The sequence below is a fragment of the Gymnoscopelus braueri genome (assembly GCF_963280865.1).
Source record: "Gymnoscopelus braueri genome assembly, chromosome: 22".
Lineage (NCBI taxonomy): Eukaryota > Metazoa > Chordata > Actinopteri > Myctophiformes > Myctophidae > Gymnoscopelus > Gymnoscopelus braueri.
The window spans coordinates 10377357-10403293 of record NC_137624.1 but is presented as its reverse complement, the minus strand read 5'-3'; the positions used below and the strand labels follow the sequence as shown (position 1 = coordinate 10403293).

The following is a 25937-nucleotide window of genomic DNA, read 5'->3' as shown; positions in this document are numbered from 1 at the left end:
GGGCGTTATGGACCAGTTGTAAGCGGTCCAGAGATTATTTATTGAGGCAGGTGAATAGTAACTTACAATGCATCAATTAAATAAATGCTATTCAAATGCATTACATTTCTTCAGAAGGTATATGTGCATGCATTTATACGCACACTACACACTAAAATAGCTATCTATTTTGTGTGTAAATAAATAAATAAATACATCTACAACTTGTGCGAAATGTGCGACTTATCCATAAATTTTTAATGCAGTTTTAAGGGTACTTTAGATTTTTGTTGATCTTTAATTCAACAGGTCAAACGCAGCATAAACACCCCCATCTGGTCTTTGTCAGCTAGCTGGATGCTCAGGGGATTATGTTTTTTAACGAGCTACTCTTTATAGGAGGCAGATTATCCTAATCAATATTTCAACGCATCTATTAGCATTATCCAAATTGATTCGGTGCACTGGCATCCTAAAATGTTGTTTATCAAAGCAAAGGTCACTTTATGTAATTAGCTGTTCAACAGGCTGTCTTTCTGTGGACTACTTAGGAGGACATGGTGTAATATTGATCAATGGTTTAGGAAATTACGAGTGATTTATAATTAATCAATCATGAATGCATTCACCCATTTACAGAATGGTCTCAATGTGTTTATTAGAAAATCAAATGCCACACAAAGGACACCCACTGGAAAAACATAGATGCCAAACGTAAGGATCATATAATTGGTAAATGGTGCATTTACTCTATGGCGCCTTTATCCAAAGCACTTAAGGCCAGGGGAGACATGGATTGAACCAAGAACGTTCCACTTCCCAAGTGAATGCTCTACTACCTGAGCTACTCTAGTTAGTAGTTAAACTGTTGTACCATAGTTTACAGTACAGTATTTCCTCCTTCAACTCCACTACCTGTGTTACAGTAGCTCTTTTCAGTTTCTACTAGGTATAAGTTTGGTTATTTGGTTGAGTGTTTTAGAGTTTGATGCATTGCAGAGAAACTGGACATGACATGTTGGGAAGAGCTCCAAGGTCAATTATGTGAAATGTTTTCGCAGCATCAATTTCGCACAGGTTTCTTTCTCCCTTTGTTATTGTGAAGTGAAAATGGCTTCAGACTTCAAGAATAATGCAGATTTTTGTGACTGTTAAAGCTAATATTCAATTCAGTTTTGATGCATCAGAAACCTGGTAACTGTACTGTACATGTATGCTGCTGACCGTGAACCAAGAACATACGTATTGGTTGTACTTTATATAGGCAGGACAGTATGTGCTTCTGGTCTCGTCTAACTTTATGACCGCAGGATATAGTCCCTCAAATGTTGTTTAATTGATTCAGTTTCTAGATTACTTCTGATTAAATTTAAGAGGAGAAATTGTTGCGATCAGTGGAGTGCAAATCTCCACTAGGCGATAATACTTAGTCTTTACAGTGCAGTGTGAATAATAATACTAATATTAATAATAATAATAATATTATTATCATTACTGTCTTTACAGTACAGTATTCTTTACTGTTTTACTTTGAAAAGTCAGTGGACAGGAAGGATGGCAGAGAGGGGAGAAGCCATGCAACAAGTCTCAGCTAGAACCCAACCAGCAAAGCTGCGATTATGTGGTTGACGCACGATCCAGTTATCTACTGACACGCCCCAGTTAGTGGTTTATGGCCACCACTCCAAACCTGTGTGAGTCATCTCTGGTCAAATGAGTTTTTCACTGATACTGTAGATAATCAGAGAATAGAGCAAATACAGAAAATAGAGCAAATACAGAAAACTAAGACAAAAGATCAAGCATAATCACTGAGAATACACTCCACCCGATTGGAATCGCTTCACTGATTTCACATTGGAAATGCAAATGGAAACAAGTCCCAGCTCATATACAGTAAGTGCATTATACTCAATAGTGCACAACTGGACATGGACTGGGAATGAATGACTAAGAAATATAATTTGCTTGGCAGATCACCTTCAACTGCTTGCTTTTCACTTCTCTCATGTGTTTTGGTTATGGCGCAAATACACATATCCAACTCAGACCCTTCATTGTGTCTGGAGGGGATTTACTGTACAATGCCACATGCTATTATTATGATTGATACCATGATTAGAAAGTGTATTATGCCCCACAATGCCGCACTCTAAAACCTACAATTACCCACAATTCCCATGTAGCCTACTGTATGTTTAATCTAATAAATTGGACCACACAAAAATATTCTCTTAGTTTAAACACGTTCATTTTCCACTTCGGGTGCACACACGAGCACGTGTCTAGTCAAATTCAATAAGCCATGCATCAGTTTTGAACATTATTAAATGTGTCGCATGTAAAGCCAATAAAGCTTAACTCTTTAAGACCGGGAACAAATCGGTGTAATTTTTTTAGATTTCTTTGGCTATTCAAAAATAGCAGATCTACAAGCTCATAGCGCGGCACCGAGTGCCGCGCTATGAGCTTGTAGATCTGCTATTTTTGAAAAATCGTGAAAAGTTGTGCAAATATTTGATTTTTTTTGTTTTTTTTGGCGGACATTTGTAACTCAAATCTTTGCTTCTGGGGGTCCCTGGAACTAAATATTTTACAAATGTTCGCTTTAAAAATATATATAATCCAAGATTTTGCCAAAAATGTCCACGACAAAAAAAAAATTGCAGATCTCATAGCTTGTAGATCTGCTATTTTTGAATAGCCAAAGACATCTAAAAATGACACACAGATGCGTTGCCGGTCTAAATGGGTTAAAGTCCACTGCACTGCATTTACTGTGGTTTGAATTCCTGATAGTTAAATGCTTCGGTGAGATTTGACTCAGGGCTAAACAATGCGAGGGCGCTGACAGCAGCCTGAGAGAAAGCTTTGTTTCACAATCACATTCCACACCTTGATTGAGGTTTCAGATCCAGCCCTCCCAAAGGTAAACACACTTACGGCTCATTCATGAATCTCGGTCTTTTGAGTGAAAGTGCAAGTCTACTGTCAAGGCCAAGGGACGCCCCCTATTTCCCCCCCCCTTCTCTCTCTCTCTCTCTCTCTCTCCCTCTCTCTCTCTCTCTCTCTCTCTCTCTCCCGCTCTCTTTCTCTCTCTCCCTCTCGCTCTCTCCTTTACAACCCATTCATGCCCTGTGAGGCGTATCCTCCACCCAAACACGTGTGTATGTGTGTATCACCATGGTGATACACACATATAGCCCAACCTTTAAGGTGTGTGTTTGTGTTTTCCTTTTTTTTCACCTCTCTACCTCTACGAAACCAGCCTTTGCACCGTGACAACGGTTTGAACGTCAACGTCAGCAGATAAGGGGCTTCCCTCCTTGCTAGGCCTCTGGTCGCCCCGGGCAACGCTCCTGACAACATCAACAGAGGATCTCCCAGGAAGAAGACTCTCCCAGGGCTTGCCTGGCCTGCTGTTGCTGTTGTTGCTATAGTAGTGATTGCAGACTGGGGACCCTGCACAGGTGAGAGCATGTGCACTGCAGCCTCTCTTTAACCATTTAAACCCTATACACTAGTGGTTCTCAAAGTTTTTGTGCAAAAAAAAAAAGCTATTTCAGAAGGCTGTCCGCAGCCAAATATATATTTATTTGGGGGTCCAAAATTTATATATATTTGGCTGCGGACAGCCTTCTGAAAATGCTTTGTGCGAGGGGCCCCCAGAAGAGAAGATTTGTGTTAAAAAATATATACATATTTTCAAAAAAAAATCAAAAAAAGCAGATATACAAACTCATATCGAACCACTGATATATAGCAACATAGGTTTTTCAGAAAACTGTTGGGATTTAGAAGATCATTTGTAGCACCGGCCTCAGGTCAGGGTGGGTTAATGTAATAGTCATGCTGTTGTAGCTTGTCTGATACACAGACGTACAGGTGAACTGACAATTACTCTGGAGAAAGGAAAAGTTAACGTTGTGTGGGAACTCCTGAAGGAAGTTATCACCACGTTGTGAACACTTTCTTTTTGGCTGGAGGGCATGTGAGCACATAACTCTGATAGATAAAAGATTAAAGCAATATCTGAAATGGTAATTGCACAGTGGATCTTGTCAGGATTTTTAAACTGTTAATTGATTCATGCGACTTAAAAGCATGTTTCTACATGATAGACTGAAACGTTAACTCAATGCACTTAAACCCAAACCGTGTGCGTGTGTGTGCGTGTGCGTGTGCGTGTGCATGTGTGTGTGTGTGTCAATAAGGAGCAAAGGGGAGGTTTCTGGAGCAGACTGCAAGCGTCAAAGCAGCACATAGCTACTTAGTGAAACCACAACCCTTCAAATCTCTGTGGACTGTGGGGAGTTTTCAGACCTGACCCTTGGAAAAGTCAGCCTGCATCGTGCTGCGTGTGTGTGTGTGTGTGTGTGTGTGTCCGTGCACGTGCACACGTTATGTCATGGTCACTTGGGAGGCGTGAGGCTCGCAGCCGTTCAGCGCAAACACAAACCAGCGCCATCTGCACTCCTGGATCCCTTCCAACCCCAATACCACACACACACACACACACACACACACACACACACACACACACACACAGACACACACACACACACACACACACACACAAGCCTGGGCCGTGATATCATTGAAACTGGGTGTAAGCAGGCTGAAGCGCTGCGTGTTTCAGTGTCAATGTAACAATAAGATCCGGAGCCAAGAAGACAGAGTTATGCACGTTCATAGTCCTCATGCTTCCATCTGCATTCATGCACAGCAACAACAAACTCTGAAAGGGTTCAGAGGTCAGAGTTTTGCTTTGTGGCGAAAAAAAACAGATGAAAAGGAATTTTTGCTTAAGACACATCATAGCATAATATAGATGCTGTTGGGTGGAAACCCCGTAAGTCTACATTTAAAAGTGTTTAAAATAGTGAAAATAGCTGATCTACAAGCTCACAACGCCTCGCAAGGCGTTGTGAGCTTGTAGATCTGCTATTTTCACTACTTTTGTGCGACACTCTTGTATGATGAATTTAGGGCATTAAATCTGTATGAAATTATGATGAAGTAGGGCATTTATTTACAACAAAACATACAAAGATGGAGAAATGTGGAGATTTTTGCCTGACAGCGATGATATACGCTATACAGTATCATGTATTATGTATTATTATGTATAGGCCTAATAATCTCAATTCTTCATCTCATCAATGAATACCCAAAGATAATATTCATCACATCATCACATTCATCGAAGCAAAAGCCAAAATCTAAATCATTTCCTTCTTTTCCCAGAGTTTCGTCCATCTAGTTTACATGCTGAAATATTTTATTGGACATAGGACATCTATCCAAACCATGACTGATCTGGTTCAGCAGTTTTGAGGTACTGTACTTTTACTTCTACTCCACTACAGTTATTTGACAACTTTAGTTACTCGTTGCTTTGTAGATTTAGATTATTATTACAAAGCAATGTGAAATGGGACATTTTGCATAATGAGTACTTTAACTTTTGGTACTTCAAATTAAAAAGTATTGGCGTCACAGTGTACTTAAAGTAAATTTTGAATACTGGACTTTTACTTGTAACAGAAGTATTTCTACATTGTGGTATTGATACCTTTACTTACGTAAAGAAATTGAGTATTTCTTCCATTCAAGCGTGCGCTTGCAGTCTCTCAAGCGTGCGTGCGTGCGTGCGTGCGTGCGTGCGTGCGTGCGTGCGTGCGTGCGTGCGTGCGTGCGTGCGTGCGTGCGTGCGTGCGTGCGTGCGTGCGTGCGTGCGTGCGTGCGTGCGTGCGTGCGTGCGTGCGTGCGTGCGTGCGACATCCTCCCCTATTAACTCGTGCTGGTCTCCAAAAGAGTTCAATTGGCTTAAATTGTATTTGGCATGTCTTATTGTGTTGTCAGCTTCATAGCATGGTAATCACCCACAAAGACGAATGACCTGCAACAGGTTACCATGACGCTTAATGCACTTCTGATGTTTTCATGTAAAGAGTTGGGACTGGGCCGCACCGAGTGCTTGGCAGCGTAGTAGGGGAACGCCAATTCAGTTTGTCAGAATGTGCAGGGAACATAGATTTATTCCTGCAGTACAACCTTCACAGTTAAGTCAATGGAATGTTCACAGGCGATCTGCTTTGCGTTTTGTATGTGGTAAGAAAACATTTCAGAAATGAGCTGTTGTGTATTCCCCTGTGCAGATCACTACACGCCTGCTGGCCTATGTGGACCACAGCCCTGCTACATCTCTCTGTCACTTGTCTCTTCATACTTTCTTTTATTATCTGTCTTATTTGAACAAATCCAGAAATGTGTGCGTAATTACATATTTCGTTTTTTTTGCCTGAATTTAAAGTGGGCCCTACCAATAAGGGGAGTCACAATGACCCGTGGGAGCCTTTCAATGCTCAGCCCTATGTTAAACCTAACCCCAACCCTAATTGAACCCTGGGAACATATGACCCTGGGAACATATGACCCTGGGAACATACTGTAGGGATGACCTCAAATAGGCCATCTCTGCAGCACCTTTCAGGGCTCCGCAATGAAACGCAATGGAAACTAGAAAAAGTGCTCCTCGGAGCACAGGTCTCCGCCAGGTCAGGTAGGTTATTGTGGGGCAGCAATGTTCGGAATTAGCCAATCAGGATGGAATATGAAAAATTGGACGGAACCATCTTGATCACTTGACTATATGTGTACCAATTTGCATGATGTTTGAATTTGTAGGAGTAATATAAAAAAGAAAAGTGTTGCAAAATTGGCCTCCTGGTGGCGCTATAATAGGGCAATATTAAAAGGGTGGCATTTGTTCTTCAATGTAGTACGAATGTGCGTGCAAAGTGTCACCACAATCGGACGCTGCATGCATGATTTGTGGCATTTTGTTCAAAACGGGCCACTCCTGCAAACTTTAGATGTCAATGTTAGCCAATCAGGATGGAATATGACACACGGACGGACGGACACACGGACGGACACACGGACGGACACACGGACGGACGGACAGGGGGCAAAACATACTCTCTCGCCATGCCTTTCGGCCTGGCGGAGACAATAAGCCGCTGACTTGCTTGCGTTTTATCCTTTTGATAATTGTGTGACAATGTTCGTATATTACATATCGATGGCCAAAACGCAAAACCTCCTATCTGAAAAATGTTCATTGTTGGGAAAATGAAAAAGAAAACTACAAAATGTTGTATTTTTTTTGCACAATGCTATTTTTTTATGAAACCCATCACATAATACACCGTTTCTGGATGTCTGGACTATATTACATTATTATATGTTAATTACACTTATTTCATATAGCAAATGCAGATAGGAGGTTTTTCCCCACTTTTCCTGGATAATTCTGCAGATAGGAGCTTTTACACTTCAATGTTAAGTGATTGCATAACTAAATAATGACAAATAATACTGGCTGTAAATACATACATTTACAGCTGCAAACAGTTGCATCAGTGGTGTGGTCTAGTTTTTCATTCCCTGCACGAGATAATCATTCCCTGCACGAGATGCGCGTGGTCGTGGGTATACGCTAGCGCGTTTTCAATGGATTAAATGGTAGACTGTATACGCTTTTCCCAAAAAAAATCTGCACTGTATACAGCGTATACAGCGTAACACGGTAGAACACACCACTGAGTTGCATTGAATGCTTTTTTATTTTATTTAACAAAAAAAAACAAGTTTGCAGGGCAATGCTCACAAAAAATGTGCTAAGAACAGTCCCCAGCAAGAACCTAAAATAAAAGTGCTTACAAATACAATTTACAAAAAGGACAACAGGAATACAATTAGGTGGACTACAAAACAACTGGCCCAGGCACCCCTTGACATAATCCCCCCTATACTCTCTACCCCCCAACTCCACCACCTGAAATACCTCCCCACTCCCACAACCCCCATTCCAGCACACCACATGCCCCAAACCCCACCCACCTAAACCCTCATGCCCTCCAACTCCCCTAACTCATACAACTGGATCACCAACCTTGTGTCCAGTGTGGACAGTGGAATAGTATGTAAGATCATTGAATGTCTTAAAGAGCCTATAAGCAAGGAGGAAAGACGGATGCCTTGACCCTAGAATCACCAAAGCCAGGGAGGAGATGAGAGCAGCACACAGGGACTTTGTCGCTGACCAAAAGGGAGAGGGTCTGAGGGAGGAATATAAGCGGAAGAAGGAGGAGCTATACCACGTGTATGCAACTGGAACAACAGGAGCTGACCCAAAAGATCAGGGACATTAAAGAGGTGCATGTTAACCAGAAGCATGGCAAGAACTGGAAGCTCATCAATGACGTTTCTGGCAGAAGCTCTTCTCAGACTTCTGGGGAGAAAGCGCAGAGGAACGAGTTGAAACATGGTACCAGAACTTCAAAACACTCCTAGGAAATCCTCCTTCAACCGAAGAAGAGGATGATCCGATGTTCCCGTCTGGTATGGGAAGGTCATGGAAGACAGATCATTCACCATGGATGAGTACCAGAGGGCCAAGGCTACTATCAAGTGAGGCAAGAGCTGCAGGGAGGATGGAGTTATGTATGTGCCCATAGACGAGGTGGTGTTGGATTTTATCAAGCACACACGTCTAGCGAAGTCAGGCGACCTCACCAAGACAGACACCTCCAAGGCATTAGCCTGAGCTCACAAGTCGCAGGTTTTAGACCCATCTCAGACCCTGTACTGAGAAACTCGCAGAACGGCTTCCGCCCGGAGCGAACAGCAGGCGGGCAGATACTGGTGCTGAGGAGGATACTGGAAGGAGTAAGGGAGCGGAATCTTTCAGTGGTGATCACCTTCATGACTTCCAAAAGGCTTTTGGCACCATCCACCGGGGGAAACTGATGAACATTCTCTGGGCCTACTGAGTTCCTGAGAAGATGGTTCAAATGATGGAGACAAGCTACTCGAGGCAGTCCAGGACTTCAAATAACTTGGGCCTGGACTGCTTCAATGGAATAGGACCTGAAGGTCCAGGGGGTACTTGACTAGAATGCCTTGCATGGGATGAGGAGAGTGTGGAAATCAGACATGGGAGAAGACCTCAAGAGGCGGTGTTCGTATAGCTACAGTGTCAGTACTGCTGTATGGGGCTGAGACATGGACCGTCACAGCACAACAGGAAAGGGCCTTGGATGGAGTCTACACAAGAATGCTACGAATGGCACTAGGCACATGGACGGACCACATCAGAAATGTGGTCCTCTACGGTAACTTACCATGGGTCACAGACAAAGTCAGAGAGAGAAGGATGAGGCAGGGCACTGCGTCAGGCACCCATAACTAGTGGCAAGCAAACTGACACTATGGGAGCCAACCCAGGGCAAAGCCAGGAAAGACAATAAGTGCACCACCCTACGTAGATGAACTTCGGCGTAACAGCTTAGCTAACAACACTGTAGAGCTCAAGACCCTGATCAAGACCCTGATGCTAGATAGGAGAGTGTGGAGGGCAGCGATTCAGGAGTCCTGAGTTGGTGTTGGCTAGACCATACCCCCCCCATACCCTATACCCCCAACTCCACCACCTGCAATACTCCCCCACTCCCACAAACCCCATCCCCCCAACTGCCAGCCCACACATCTCCGCCTCCATAACTCAAACCCCCATCCCACTTCAGGAGTCCCGAGTTGGTGTTGGCTAGACCACACTCTTGCATCGCATCGCAAAGACCCAATCCTATATGATCCGGCCTAACTGGCCTATGCCCCCCTCAACATAATCCCCCCCATACCCTATACCCCCAACTCCACCACCTGCAATACTCCCCCACTCCCACAAATCCCATACCCCCCAACTGCCAGCCCACACCTCTCAACCCCCATAACTCAAAACCCCATCCCACTCCATACCCTCATACCCCCAAATCCCACCCAACCCATTACCCCCACTCCCAGAACCCCCGATCTCCATGCCCCCAACCAGCACACCACAACCCCCAAACTCCACCCACCCAAACCCTCATGCACCCCCCACTCCATAACCCCCCAACCGCCACCCCACACCTCCCACACCCCATAACTCCAAACCCCATCCCACCCCCATACCCTATACCCTCCAACCAACACACCACAATATTCTCACAGGTTTGTTGGCTGCCACGGTGTTCACGTGTGATTTTGATCTGCAATTATTAAAAAATCACGACATGGACGTTCACATCTAAGCAGCAATGACAACCTCTAACCACAAGTTCAAAATGTTCGATGCCAAAACCTCCTATCTATACCTAAAAATGACCTCCTATCTACATAGATGCACATAGGAGGTTTTTACCTAGAAATAGTTAGGCTTACAAACAAACATTATGTTGTTAAATAATGCTTTTTTTATGCTCATTTTGAGATCAAGACATTCTACAGTACTGTAACAAGTAATACCATTTTTGATCAACTCACACTCTTGGTGTGATAAAAGTTTCACCACCTGACACTAATCATTAGCAATCAACAAGGCAATGCAATTAACTTGACAGTTACTAACAAATACTTAACTAGTAAGGGTGGAAGACACTTTTTTATTTTGAAAATAATTGATTACTACAAACTGAAAGACATTTAGACGGTCTACATAACATAGAATTCCCAAGTTTCAGCTCTGTCTGCTGCTCAACTAGTTCTGGTGCAGATAAGAGGTTTTGCGCTTCAACATTTTAGCACTAATTGGCACTGAACAAGATAGGAGGTTTTAGTCAAATGACTTTTTCTGACAAAATGAGGGGCGGGACTATCTTGCAGACAGACTGAGCATGTGCAGCATAGCCTATAGTCCTCATCCACAGTGAAATCCGAAAATCATGAAATTTGCACATAGGAGGTTTTGCATTTTGGCCATCGATATGATTATTATCAATAAAGAGGTCATGGTCAAAGTCAAAGTCCCTGTCCCGTTCCTATCAATCTTGTACCCAGAGTGTGAGAGAGTTGTGGGTGACCAATCAGAGCCCACTATTCAAAGTGGGACATTTTTTGCTGCGCCCCTTGGAAATGAATCTCCTGCACCGAAGTTCCAGACTAATATCTTCGCAGTGATATTAGTCTGGCCATGCAAGGCTATTTAATTTCCCATGTGTACTAATACAGTGGTATTGTATCACATTGTATAAGCTCTGGTGACTTTGACATTTGAGGGGTGACTGAATCAGCCTAAATGTGGAGGACACTACAAGGTTTTCAGATTAGGCCAACTCTAACCATTGGCCAATCAAAAGAGGCCAAAGTCATACTAGGAAGACAGTTTCATATTGTATGCAAGTCAGACGTTTAAGACTTTCTGCCTTAAACAAAAAAAAAACACAATCGCATATTAGTAAAGTTTTGGCTAAAGAAGACTTGCACTTATCCATAAATCCTATACATGTATCAATATACGTGCCAAAATATTTGGCATTACTGCTCAGGGAGATGTGTCTTTTCAAACTGCTTTTCAGAGAACTGTGATTTACTGTAACTTACACCCCTCCCACAGGGGGTCTGTAAGTTGTTTGTATACAATATCACTATACATTAATGCATGCATATTCAGCAACTTGTTTCGTAGAAGGAATTGTCCAGCAGCAAGGATACAATCCACACAATTGTGGGAATTCAATTCCACATTCTCTGAGTGAAGGCATCCCTTCAATTTGCATATGAGAATCCCCGTTTTTTTTTTCCAGGTGTAGTGAGATGAGTCACGCTAGCTTGTCAGTTGTAACCATAACTGTTTCTTTGAACAACAACGTTGACACAAAGACATGTTGCTACCTGCTCCTCCAGACATCTTATCAGATGGATGAAGATATTTCTGCTCCCTGCTCTTATCAGATGTATGAAGATACAGTTGTTCTGCCAGAGCCAGACCGACATATCGGTTTGGCCGATATATTGGCCATTATTTGACATTTTTATGACGTATGACGTCGGTATCTGCAATTATGCAGCCGATGCATCCCGATGCAAAAAAAAACGTTGTGAGCTTGTAGATCGGCTATTTTTTTATGTAAAACCTTCATTAAATCAAAGTTTTTCAAATTGATTAGAACTGATTTAGACGTTTTTGACAACATATTGGTCAAAACATTGGTAATCGGTTGGCTAGGGCTCTCCAAAATCGGGATCTGCAATGGCCCCAAAACCGGTCTGGCTATACCTTCTGCTACCCGCTCCCCCATAAATCTTATCAGATGGATGAACATCTTTCCTGTCAATAGAACATGCTAGTACATCTCTATCAATCCTGTTCACTCTCACATGTGTTCAAGTTCATGTGCGTGCATTGGGTTCAAAGCTGTTTTCATGATATCATCTACAGCATCACACCCACTGACCTTTATCTCAGTGGGCTTTTTAAGGCTCTTGCAAATCTTTATACCATTTATGAGTCACAATTTCCTTTCTGTCACGGGAGAGAACCATAACTTTCCAAGTCTACTGTTTCACGTGAGTATCTCGCATTACACCCCCACCCTCCCCATCGTTCTACACAATAACTTAACCTGTGCTACTTTGACAAACTTACTTAAACCTAGACTTTGTGGGTCAAACAAAACAATTTTCACGCTCTTCACTATAGCCTTGGGGAAATGTGTTCACTGCATTATCTACTTGAGCAGCCACTGTGCAGCGCTCGGGGACCTACTGCAGTTGTATTGCCAAGTACCTTGGTCAAGGGCACAGGCAGCCTGGCAGGAGTGTGTACCTACAGTCGCATGCATGTCTTTTGGTGTGGGAGGAAACCGGAGAACCTGGAGGAAACCCAACGCAAACACGGGAAGAACAAGCAAACTCCACACAGAAAGGCCATGCCCGCCGAGGTTCGAACCTGGTACCTTCTTAGTAGTGAGGTAACAGTGCTAACCACTGTTCCACCTTGCCACTCGTCTCCATGCCATCCTAAGCACTTCACATTGTGTGTTACGTTCACCCTTTCACTCACAGACGACGGAGGCAACTGTGCAAGGCACCAACATGTTCATCTGGAGCAGTTAGGGGTTCAGTGTCTTGCTCACAGATATTTTCGCAATGCTAGAAGGAGCCAGGTATTGAACCAGGAACCTTCCAGTCCTCAGAATATCACATCTAACCAGACTATTACCCCCATAATGGGCTAATGATACAGATGATTCTTCTGGGTTGAAATGGCCGTCACAACAGCTCAAACAGAATGGTACCAGAAATTAGAGGGATGGAATATAATATCTTGATACAACCTTTGCAGTGGCTGAGAAACCAAATGGGTATTTCCCTAGCTACAGAATTTTACTTGATAGATTTCACTCATGGACTGAAAGCCTAATCCACTATAGCTGTGGATGTGGCAATGAATTAGTGCCCCCCAGCATCCTAAATGCTGGGGGGGACAAATGCTCAGGTGCTAAATTAGTCTATCTAAGCTGTTTCCTGTGATGTGTCTCCTCTGCTGTGACACAGTGAGCTCAACAAAGGAAGCTGACGGCTGACTTTTAGAAAACTATAAGCCAGGTCAGGTCTTAGGTGGTTTTGATTAGAGACGTCATCTCCGAAGTAAAACTACACGGTGGCAAAAAAGTGAACACTTAAAGCCCTATTTCAAAAACAGCTAAAATGGCCGATCTAGAATCTCACAAACCGTGGCGATGCAACACAACTGTGAGCTTGTAGATCACTCCCTCACTAAAATAATTAAGCATACAATTGTTTATGTGCAACTCATGATGACAGGTATGGTTTGTTATTATACTATACCTTCTCCTAGAAGTCCTCTACTTTCTGGTATCAAAATATACTTAAAAGTACCAAAAGTAAAAGTACTAAAATGTTTGAAAATAGCAGATCTACAAGCTCGCGCCGCATCGCGACGCGTTGTGAGCTTGTCGATCGGCTATTTTCAAATAGCCAGTAACTAATTTTTGGTGCCTTTTTGTCTGCCTTCCCTCTCAGCTTTCAGACGGATCTGATCCTCTATCAGGCTGAACCATATGAGCGTCAGATGTCAAGAAGAAGCTGCTGCATGGGGTCACATCAGTATTATGTCTTGGAGAAGAGGAGTGTAGTGTCAGCAGCAGTAAGTGTCACAGAGTGTTGGACTTGAGTTGATTGCAATCATTCACTTCCTAATTTGACAGAGAAAAAAAATCAAGGAATTAGGAATAGGACATTACCTCATGCTGAAATGTCTTCATTATGGCCAGTGCAATTGGTCAGTTGTCCAGGAACAGTGGTAGTCGTAGATGATTTGAAGAAGACAGAGAATGTTTGATCCCTCAGTCACACAGGTGCCTGGAAAGAATGTATTCAACAGGAGTGATTAATCTCAGGTCAACAGTAGACAACATTCATTAACACGAGCACATTCATAAAAGAAACAAAGAACAGCTCAAAGAGAGCAAAGAAAACGGCTTTAACCATTAGGATCTGATATTTTTGCCGAATGGTTGCCAGTTACAATCCCAGAACAGGGACGCTAGGGTTCATTAAGCCCCATTTTATAGTTGTGTCAAAAGTAGCTTAAAATAATAGCCGGACGCATTGTATGCTCGTAGACGTGCTATATTTTTGAAATATTTTTGAACAGTGTTGGAAGAATGTTGAAAATCCTTTAAAAAAATTTGACAATTTTGAAAAAAAGTTGTAATTTTATGCCTATAGACCACCGAAGTCCTGACGTCATTCGTTCATCCCCAGGTTTGCGGAAGTAATTTCTCTATGGAGAATAACATTGGGTCATCTTAGAATCGTCTCATATAAGAATTGTGGTCCAAAAATAAACAAACTGTCCCGGCGCTATTGTCAGGGAGGAGGTTCTGTATCGTTTATGATAGTCAGTCACTTATATTTGATACAGTCTGTTTCTGGCGAAAATGTAACTAATTCGGCGGAAGTAACATTAGCGTTTTCTCACCGTCAGTTGATGCTTCATATCCATAAGAGTCAAACCGCCGGGGTCATTTGTTTATTTTTGGAACACAGTTCTTATTTGACGCGATATTAAATACGTCTATGGGATTCAGAACGGGGGTGGAAAACTGCGAACCAGGTAGACAAACAAAGGATGTGTAAATGACGTCAGACTTCGGTGGTCTATAATGACATACCTAAAATATGGACACCAGGTTGAAAGTGGTTCAAATCTGTTTCAAGAAATGAGCCCTGCAACAGATCTAATCATATCCCATTTTTAAATATATATATTTATATATATTTGTATTTAATCTTCCTGCCCAAAGCAGCTACATAATGTTCTTTTCTCTTTTCTCTTTTTTTTTACAGAAAACAGCAACATCAAAACTAAAAACAGTACAAAAAATGATTTAGCAGCAGTTTTACATGCATTCAGAAGTCCTAAATCCAGTTTTTGTAATGCTTACAGTAAACGATGATGTACTTATACAGTATAAATCATCTAGTTTAAGATGACTCTTTACTTTTAGCTCACACCAATATGAGAATGCACAAATTAAAAACGTTTTCACCAAAGACAGCGCGGGTTCAAGGCATACATACAGAAATTGTCCATGGACGGAAGGTACAGGTTAGAAACACTAAATGGGTTTGCGAGTCAGTGCAGTGAAGAACATAAATAAAAAGGCAGTTTGTGTTCTATGGCCTTATAAATGCCATCCAATCACATCCCGTTCTCCCTTGTGGCACTCTATGTTCTCTGAGACAATGTTTCTGTGAATAAAACTAGAATAGAATAGACCTGTTCTATTTATGCTCCCCATCTCTTACTGAGACAAGCAGGGAGGGATGAACGTGTGCTGTCTATTACAGGGTGTTTTGTAGTGTGTGTAAGACAATGTGCTTCAGAGTCACAGCAGAACAAGTTGAGGTTAGCAGCAACAAGCAGTGGGGAAAGGCGTTTCTGCAAGGGTTTTGTTCTTGTAGCTAGAGGATGAATGATGATGGCCTTACCGAGCTGAATCTGCCCCAGCAATATTCATCTCTATTTCCAGACCTGCTCCTTGAATTTCCTCTGTTTCAATGTACTCCTTCCTTTCAATTGGCTTTTTACAGTTGGTAATTTGTTGATTAATACATTGTCAGAATTATCTGGGATGGGCAATATTGTAAGATTTTTGGAATTCACTATTTAACATATAAAGAGTAGGTGTCTTAATTGCTAATATCTGGAAGCTCATTCCGCAAGTTTTCCCACCCAGAATAAAGATACAGATGTATGCCAAGCGATCTCCCAGCATAATCTGAAAACCCTTATCTTTATTTACTTTTGGTGTACACAGCAAGAGTGTTAACTCTGACAGTGTAAAAATGTATCATGTCAGGTTCATTTTCACTGTAAACATGTTTCATCAAACTTTGATGATCAAAGGGCACTGCAGCACTGAGCCTTGCAAGCACAGCTTACCACCAGTTGCTTGTGTTTTGTTTTGCTCTAACTTTAAACTCTTACAACTGAGTTCAGTGCCTGAAAAGTAAGTATGAACTGGTTGACAATACTCGCAAAGCACACATTTTGTGGAGGGACAGCCAGGTCAGATGTATCTGTAGAGAAATGTCTTTCTTCAGACAAGTTGGATGTTAAGACATTTTGGGGTCTTGGGACGCCCTCTAGTGGCTACATAAGACATCTGTTTAGGCAGCTTTCATATTCATTATAATTAATTAAGCCAGGGGTCTTCAACAGGGGGTCCGGGACCCCTAGGGGGTCCTCAGAGTTACTACAGGGGGGCCGCCAAATCTTTGTGATTTTTTACATTAACCACTTCAACCAAGCATCCCTATTCTGAGGAGAACTTTAGCCAAAAATAGCAGATCTACAAGCGCACAACACCTCGCGCTGCGAGGCGTTGTGCGCTTGTAGATCTGCTATTTTCGGCTAAAGAGGTTTGGTGTAGGAGGAAAGAAAGAGCAGACCAAGTACAGAGTGGGTCAAGTTTACTTAGTATGGACGGTTTATGTGGTTAAAAGTCTGAAAACACATTAAAATGAATCCAACACTGATGACAGTGCTGTCAAACAAATCTATGAAGCTATCTATGAAATCTATGAAAATAATATATTCTATACAATATATATTGGGGGTCCCTGCTTTATCTCTCTCTCAGCTAGGGGGTCCTTGGGCTGAAAACGTTGAATTAAGCTGTGACACAATCAACAATTTTCATTCTGTGAAGATGTTGTGAATTATGTTGTGCTTATTATCTCTGTTTAGATAAAGTCTGTGTGTGGTCCATTTCACTGGAAGGGAATAATTATGACTTAAAGGAAAACTGTTGACATATATTATCAGCAGTATTTATTCTTATCTTTGTTTTGTTATGGGTTGACCAAGCAAAGAGCTATACCATATCATACATATTCAGGCCTATATAAACTTCTGGTAATACCAAATCATGATTATTATGCTCATCATGCTCAGAAGGCCCACTTGTGGCTAGTCTGAAAACAATATCTGAAAATGAGTCATGTGGAGAAGGCTGTGTGGAATGAGACAATACCCTTAAAAATAAACATAATTGGTAGTTATTGTATTTTATTATACAGTGTGTGTGTGTGTGTGTGTGTGTGTGTGTGTGTGTGTGTGTGTGTGTGTGTGTGTGTGTGTGTGTGTGTGTGTGTGTGTGTGTGTGTGTGTGTGTGTAAGAAAGAAAGAAAGAAGTGGGGAATAGGAGCATGGTTCACAGAAGCTCTGAGTCTGCATCTTAAATGTATTGCCCAAGTGAATGTCAAAGCAGACGGCATATCAAAATGATACATACCGTTGCTGTTGGGTGGAAACCTTGTATATCCTAAAAAAAACGTTACTTTTAAGGAAATAGAATGACATTTTTAAGATATACCTAAATTAGCAGATAGATGCGATGAATTGTGAGCTTGTAGATCGGCTATTTTCACTACTTTTGCTTGAAACTCTTGTATGAGGAAGTAGGGCATTAAATGATGAAAAAACATAAAAAGTTGAAATTTAGAGATACAAGGTTTCTGCCATGACAGCGACGATTAACAGACTGAAACCAAACTATTAAAAAAAATGTTCAGCTACATGCTGACAGCGCATTGTGATACAACCACAACGCGTTGTCAGCATTTTCGCTATTATTCCGCGTAATCAGCTATTTTCGCAATTCGTCAAAGTATATACGGTTATAGGCATAACTGGTTAAATGCTCACTCCAATGGGTCTCAAGCAATCCAACTGCAGCCAGTGTTGAACTCAATTAAATGTGTTTGCATTTACATTTTTACAAGTAGAGTAAACATGAAATCCATCTGGTCTAATTCAGTCATTAAACAATTCAGTACGTGGTTCGCAAACATTTGCATGTCAAGGACCCCCAAATTGATACTTATTATAATCTGACCGCAGACCCCTATGAGAAAAGAGTTTGTGCCAGCTAGGGAGGGTCCGATAGAAGGATTTTCCAGGTGAGCCCCGGCAGCGGCAGGTGATCATCACCTGCCGGGGCTCGCAGGATGTATATAAGATTAAAGAGGCAAGCCCAAATAAGTAACTCCACGTTTAAAACAAGGCCAAGAAACGACTTTCAAGACCAAAGTGGCTTATAATAAGCAGACTTGGCAACACTGCCCGTTGGACCCAGATAAATGATGCTGCACTATAATGACTCTGCTCTCTAGTATCTCACTGACAAACATGATGGAGCTGTGCAGTGAGTCTCAACCTTATTGGGCGGTGTAGCCGCCCCTATAAGTGGGGTTGGGACACCTCATTAGTACACCCTTCGCTGTACTGTGATTGGCTCATAATTAGTACACCCCTAGCATTAGTACACCCCTAGCTGTACTGTGATTGGCTGACTCTATTGGCTGACTCTATTCAGCACTGTGATTGGCTAGCGAGACACATGATGAAATCAACAACCTATAAATAGGACTATGCACTTCAAAAAAACTACATTTTTTTTAAGTGAGCTTCCATCACTGTGATGACCACTGTGATGACCACACCGCCCACTTCACACTGGGTGTGATTTTTTTTTAACTCTATGGACTCAACCTGTGGGCCGGGAGGATACAGCAAGTGCCCCCCCCCCCCCCCCAAATGGCAAAACACTAAGATTTTAATGACATTCTAACATTCATATTTAAAAGAATATTATGTAAAAAGAGAAATGTCAAGGTATTTTTTTCTTTAAAACCTTGAAAAGTGAGTTTTCAAGGTGATATGCTATATACTGTTATGACCTTAAAGTAACATATACCACGTTAGATCCATTGATCCAAGCCGGAACGCAATCAATTGATTGATCATTAAAATAAACATGCTCGGCTGCCATGTTAAGTGGTGAGATGGGTGGGCTCAGTGAACGCTTTTTTTGTGTGTTTGTTTTCAAGTGGGCCCTGATCCAGAAAAGGTTGAGAATCACTGAAGCAGCACAATCAGCAGTTTGTGCTTTCTACCCCCTTTTCTCCTCAATTTGTTTATTTATGTCAATTGATTCCTCCCCACACACATTTGTGTGTTGTCACTGCCCTTGTAGTTTCCCTCTGACTCACCTGCCAGTGAGGAGCCCCCACCGGGAGGACGTAGAACCTTCGTCCTACTCCTCTCGCCCAACACTCCCTGCTGACAGGTGTCGCCCGCCCCAGCCCGTAGGGGTACGGGTCCCTCCCCGCCCGGCTTCCCTCCCCCGAACACAAGCCAATTATGTCCGTATAGACGCCTGACAAAGCCGGATGCACCGCGGGGGCTTCGTGACCGTGGTGTGTTGTGTTGTTGTGTATTGTTTTGTTTAGAAAGTGTTTGAATACAGAACAAAGCCAACTTCGCTCTTTTCATGGGTGTCAAATAAAAGAACAAGGAAAAATGCAAGGCCTAAATGCAGGCGTGGGATGTGCACACAATCTTCTCTTTGAAATAAAAGAACACCCACACACCTACACTCCCACCCACCCACCCACCCACACACCCACACACCCACACACACACACAAACAACGTCTTTCCTTCCTTCTTTCATTTTCATTCAAGTCTTTACCTGGAAGAAGTGAAGGTTGAAGAGAGAGAGAATTTAAGACGTGTTGGATTGACTTTCTGCGGGTAAGACCTGACCTCTGAATTATTCCATAATTTCATTTCATTGTCATGATCTTTGTGTAAAAAAGTATGGCTTTATCTTTGAAGGAAATATTTAGTTCTCTCTCTTAGAACGCATCTCTCAGCTTCGACAAATGACTACCATATTCCCTTATGGGGGTCCCTGGGACAAAATATTTTTCAAATGGGGGTCCATGGCCAAATACATATCAGTTTTGGGGGTCCTTGACATGAAAATGTTCGAGGACCACTGAATTAGAAGACCAGATCTATTTCATTTAGACTCTAGTCTACACAGTCAATTCATAACCCATTATATTGAGTACAACATTGATTGCAGTTGGATTGTTTGAGTCCCCATTTTTATTTACTATTGCCAAATAGAAAATATAATTACAAAAGGAGTTAGAGTTCCAGGTGATTTCCCTTGTCTCGCTTTGTTGGCTACTCTATAAACTCCAGGTAAGTTTCATTTTTGGTTTTAAACAAAAGTCACCTTGTAAGCTTGGTGTGTAATGAGAATGCTGTGATTCGTGATATAAAAGGCTCCTAATATTAATTGTAAACATGTACAATTGTACAGACATGAGCCCATGAAATATGTGAGTAATAAAGACCGACCCCAGCCAAACCTGGTGGGTATCTTAAGCTCTACCTGTGACCCTTAACTGCCGACTGTCTTCCAAATGCGTCAGCGGTTGTCATAGTAACTACAACTGTTAAACACATGAAGATAAGAATTAGCTGTCCTCATGAATGCCTCTTTGTTTAGTTTTTCATTATAATGTCAAAACCTACTGATCCGATTCCTGTTTGAAGAAACCTGTCACATAAATCAGTGGTTCTCAAACGTTGTCATATCAAGGACCCACAAATTATTATGTATTTGGCCACGGACCCCCATCTGAAAATACCTTAACCCTAACCTCTAACCCGAAGCCTAACCCTAAACTGAGGGAACATTGGCATGACTCCATTCTTCTTGAGATTGTCTATCTGTAATACATTTTCTAATTACACCTACACTATTTGTTTTTGGAGCTTGTTTGAGTAGACATTACAACTATTCAGCCCTTTTTAAACATCCCCCAAAAAAGAAAGGAAAAAACATTTGAATGGCAGAACGGCAACCAACGTCAATCTGGGAACCCATAATAAAACTAGAAAAGGTGCTCCTCGGAGCACAGGTCTCCGCCAGGTCAGGTACGTTATTGTGGCCTCCTGGTGGCGCTATAATAGGCCAATGTGAAAAGGGTGCCATTTGTTCAAGGGCTTTTCACTGCAATCGGACACTGCATTCATGATTTGAGGCATTTTGTTCCAAAAATGTGCTTTGCTAAATTGGACCTACTGGTGGCGCTATAACAGGCCAATGTGAAAAGGGTGGCATTTCTTCCTCGGCCTAATAGAAATGTGCGTGTGAAATTTCACGGAAATCGCAAGCTGCGTTCATGATTTGAGGCAAACGGATCAATCCTGCAAACTTTGGAAGCCAATCTTAGGCAATCAGGATGGAATATGGGATCGGATAAATCCGTGTTGATCACATGACTATAGAGATACTGTGTACCGATTTGTGTGATGTTTGGACAAAATCTGTAGGAGTAGTATCAATAAATGTGTTTTGCACATATCGGCCTCCTGGTGGCGCTATAACAGGCCAATTTGAAAGATTTGGGCCAGAGGTTCTGAATTGGCATCCAGGGAGTGTGCGTGCACAGTTTCGCAGCGGCCGGGCCAACGGTGCCAGAGATTAGCTGGTAACGGACGGACAGGACGGACAGACACACGGACGGACGGACGGACGGACACACGGACGGCGGAGACAAAAAAAAAAGAAGCAAAAAACAGCGCCCTCTGCTGTTTTTTTCCTTTGAATTTGAATCTGTCTTGAGAGATTAAAGCAACGTAAACAGGCAGAACAGTCGTCTGTTATATCAGAAATAACTTAACTGACCACATGGCATTTCCAAACACAGATATAAAGCTTTGGTGAGCACCATACCAGCTTCTGATGGCTTTACTGGTCTCTCTGCTTCAGGACAGTGTTCTGTTGCCGTGGCGCTCTGTTGTCGGCTGTCCCCTCCTTTGACCAGCACCGGTCTTTGTTTGCTCATGGTTTGAGTGTGCAGATGTGATTCAGAATATACTAAACTAACACTAATCTGCTGTGGTTAGGGGCAACATGGATCCTTACAGTTGTCCATGCAGGGAGTATATCCTCATAAAGTATTCCCTCGCTCGCAAGCCGCTCTCCGGTGTAGTGCCTCACTGAGTTCCCATGCCTGAACCTGTCTGTCACACAGCTTTCGTGTCTCACACAATTCTTTCCAACCTGAAACTAACCTAACAGTTCCCAGGTGAATCTCATTTAACATCATGAGTTCTCCTGCCCACCAATCTCATGACATCACAGGCACTCACTCATATTTGCATTATGAACACTAATCAACCGTTTCCTGTAAATATACCTTTTTACCTCTGGATTTACTGTATTAAATCCCATTCCTCTGCATTCTCCTCACAGCTACAGTACAAGGGGAATCATGTTCAGCCTCTCAGCGGCCAGTGCTGATGACCGCTCCAACAGCAGTGTAGAGGGCTATGATGACGATGACTATGACATTTCTGAGCCCTGCTTCATGAGCAGCTACGGGGTGGAGCTGGTGGTGGGACACTACATCCACTCCGCCATCTGCATCCTGGGCTTGATCGGCAACTGCCTGGTCATCCTCACCTACGCCTCCTACAAGCGCTCCAAGTCCATAATTGACGTGTACCTGCTGAACGTGGCCGTGGCTGACCTGCTGTTCGCGGCAGCACTGCCTGCCATCATCTACAACGAGGCATCGGACTGGACCATGGGCCCGCTGGCCTGTAAGCTGCTCCGAGGCGCATACAGCATCAACCTGTACAGCGGGATGCTGCTACTGGCCTGCATCAGCACCCACCACTACATCACCTTTGTTCAGGCGCGGCGGAGCTCTCCATTCTACAAATGGGTCAGCTGCTGCGTGGTCTGGCTGCTGGCCCTGGCTCTTGCCTCCCCCACCTTCTACTTCCACGACACATACCAGCCCTCGGACCTGCCCATGGACTACGACGAGGAATATGAAGACTATGACGCAACGACCGTCGCAGTGATTAACAGAACCGACACATCAGCATCCTTGCACCCCGACGCGGGGTACGTGTGCGAGTTTCGCTTCGAGAACAACGCCACGGCTCGGCAGATGCGGGTTCTAGTCCCCAGCACCCAGATGGCGGTGGGGATCTTCCTTCCTCTGCTGATCATGGTGTTTTGTTACTCCACTGTCACCGTCACCCTCCTGAGAACCAAGAGTTTCCAACGACACAAGGAGTTTTGGGTATTGCTGGCAGTGGTGGCGATGTTCGTCGCCTGTCACTTTCCGTACAACATCTCCCTGTTGGTTGACACCCTCACCACGTTCTCATTGCAGACCTGTGGGTTTGCGCATGCTGTGCAAGCAGCCAACACTGTGACGAGGACTTTGGCGTACCTCCACTGCTGCCTGAACCCCATACTATATGCCTTGTTCAGGGTGAGATCCAGGGGGACCTTTGTGTTTGAGGCAGTATAGTGGAAAGTAACTAAGTACATTTACTCAAGTACTGTACTTAAGTACAATTTTGTGTTCCTTACTTTTGAGTATTTCTATTTCTGTACTTGTACTTTTACTCCACCGGGAAAGCCTTCTATGTCATTATAGATTTTAGATTTAAATTATAGATTTTAGCTATAAATATAGCGTGTCACTTCGTGCCGCACTATGAGCTTGTAGATCTGCTATTTTTGAAACATTTAGAACATTTTAGCAAATCTTTGAATGTATATATTTTTTAAGCAAACATTTTTAACTCAAATCTTTGCCTCTTTTGAGATGGGGTCGGCGGCCAAATACAGTACATATCATTTTGGGGGTCCTTAACATGGGAAGGGTTGAGCATCACTGATATAGCAACATATGTTTTTCAGAAAACTATTTAGAAGATATTTGTAGAATCTTAATGTGGTTAAAACATAAACATTGGAAAGTGAAGGGTTGCACTCAAGAGTGACAAGATCAAGGAGTTTTTATTTATTTCTCCATATGCCAAAGACATTTCCATTTCTAAGGCTTAATGGTGAAAAAAATCCTTGTCTTGCAACCCTTCACTTGCCATTGTTTGTTACTTTTACTACATCTCAGATGCAAATATTGCACATTTTTGCTCCACCATAATTCTTTATATTTACTGGTTTCTCACAGATTAAGATTATTAGTACAAAGCATACATAAAAGTGATAAATGATTATGTATTATTATAGGTTAAGCTACCCAGCAGTACATAAAGTAATTAAAAGCAGCCATGTTTACTCCCATGTTTGTGTTTGAGTCCCAGATCATGTTGCTGTTCATCATTTTGGTCTACAATATCATAGAAATGTATGGAATAGACGTTGACAACATACTGTAGTTGACAGGAAGCAACCAACCATACTGGGTCTTCCTCGGAAACTAAAGATTTGAGGCAGAATATGACATTGCAGGAATGATGTGCAGCAAGGGTGTGTTAGTAATGTGTTTTTAGATTAGGTGTTAATGGTGGTTATAGGTGTTAGGTGGTAATGTTGGAGTGTAAAGCTGTTGTCCTATGATAGTAGTGTCATTGTTTGAGTAGGCAAACAGAGCACAAAGAGCTGGTGGAATAAATGCAACTGTTTGTCATAGCAGCATTGGATGCCAGAAATTATATTATTGCATGCAACAATGTTGCATAATGTTGTTCTTCACAGCAGTACCAGGAGGAATGTCTCAATAATAATACTTACACTGTCTGATGCAGTAAGGTCAAACGGTGTCTCTCTCCCTCTCTCCATCGGTGTGGCCGTTCATTGTCACATGACTGAAAGAAAAATAAATCAGTGACATTTGTCATATTTGTGGTTCTCCCTATGGGTCTAAGTGAGAAAACTGCATTGTGTAGACAAGAGCCTCTCAATTTGGGGTCTATCAAATTTGAATCACAACAAATTCATGATTTGTTGTAAAACATGCCCCTACCACCAACTTTGGAAAGCAATCTTTGAATCTTTGAAAAATAAATGTTGTTTATTTGTACAACCTAGGTTAATAGTTATACTGTATAGGCCAGTATGTAAAGCAGGCTGGTATAGTGCCACCGAGCTGATTTGAAAAATGTGGGGTGGAGTGAATTCCTTAAATAGACTTGTGTTAAATGGAATATGAACATTAATTTAATACCTCATAGTGGGGCTAACTATAGGCTCCAACAACTAAACAGAAAAGTATTAATGTAAGACATTCTGTGGGTACTTTAATGAGCTAGACCTGTCACAATTATTACATCATTGTCTAATGGCAATTATTTGAGATAATCACAATTATTTTTGCATAATCGTCATAAGTTGAAAAATGGACCCAACAGGTGGCACTAAGTGCACACACACACACACACACACACACACACACACACACACACACGCACATGCACACTCGCACACTCACACGCACACGCACACTAAAGGAAAATAGAAATAAGCTCTCTAGCTCTTCTTGACAGATAGGCTACTGTATGTCCAAATAAATGTTTATGCAATTGTTTATATTTCTGCTATTTTTACACATAATAAAATTATTAAATATGTCAATCATTTCTTTGTATATCTAATTATTATCTCTTGACAGGTATAAGCTACCGTACGTCCAAATATATGTTTCTGCATATTTATGCATTCTGTCAATAAAACATGTCTATCAATGTCAATAATTCCGAATCTCTGCCAGTATGTCTATATGCACGGTCGATGCCTCGATGGACCATACAGCCCCATTCATGACTACAGTCCCTGCATATAGCCTATAGTGCCCATTCGTCACTGATACAACCCACAACATTGTTTTCGAGCGACGTAATGCTGTCGTGTAAATCTTACAGGGCAGTGGTGGGCAGACGAGGGGGAAGAGAGAGGGGCGGGGGGG

General features: G+C 42.4%; 3 protein-coding genes across 4 annotated transcripts in view; 1 reads left to right on the top strand and 2 right to left on the bottom strand.

Annotated features, from left to right (window-relative positions):
• Positions 1–24823, bottom strand: part of klf4 (Kruppel like factor 4) — a 109860-nt gene extending 85037 nt beyond the window's left edge. The window contains exons 1-2 of the mRNA XM_080420091.1: positions 24767–24823; positions 14073–14190 (exon numbers count right to left, since the gene is read on the bottom strand). The gene's annotated coding sequence lies outside the window, so the exon portion shown is untranslated. The remainder of the gene's footprint in view (positions 1–14072; positions 14191–24766) is intronic.
• The window catches only part of add1 (adducin 1 (alpha)), a 232615-nt gene that overhangs the window by 112567 nt on the left and 94111 nt on the right, over positions 1–25937 (bottom strand). The window lies entirely within an intron of this gene.
• On the top strand, positions 3370–25607 carry LOC308078756 (C-C chemokine receptor type 6-like). 2 transcript variants are annotated; one of them, XM_080420093.1, is made up of 3 exons: positions 3370–3449; positions 13852–13975; positions 22460–25607. In XM_080420093.1, exon 3 carries the CDS (start codon positions 22479–22481, stop codon positions 23532–23534), a length of 1056 nt encoding a protein of 351 aa, XP_080276219.1. In that variant the 5' UTR covers positions 3370–3449; positions 13852–13975; positions 22460–22478; the 3' UTR covers positions 23535–25607. The 2 variants fall into 2 exon arrangements, with proteins under 2 accessions (XP_080276219.1, XP_080276218.1); XM_080420092.1 differs by lacking the exons at positions 3370–3449; positions 13852–13975 and adding an exon at positions 19861–19935.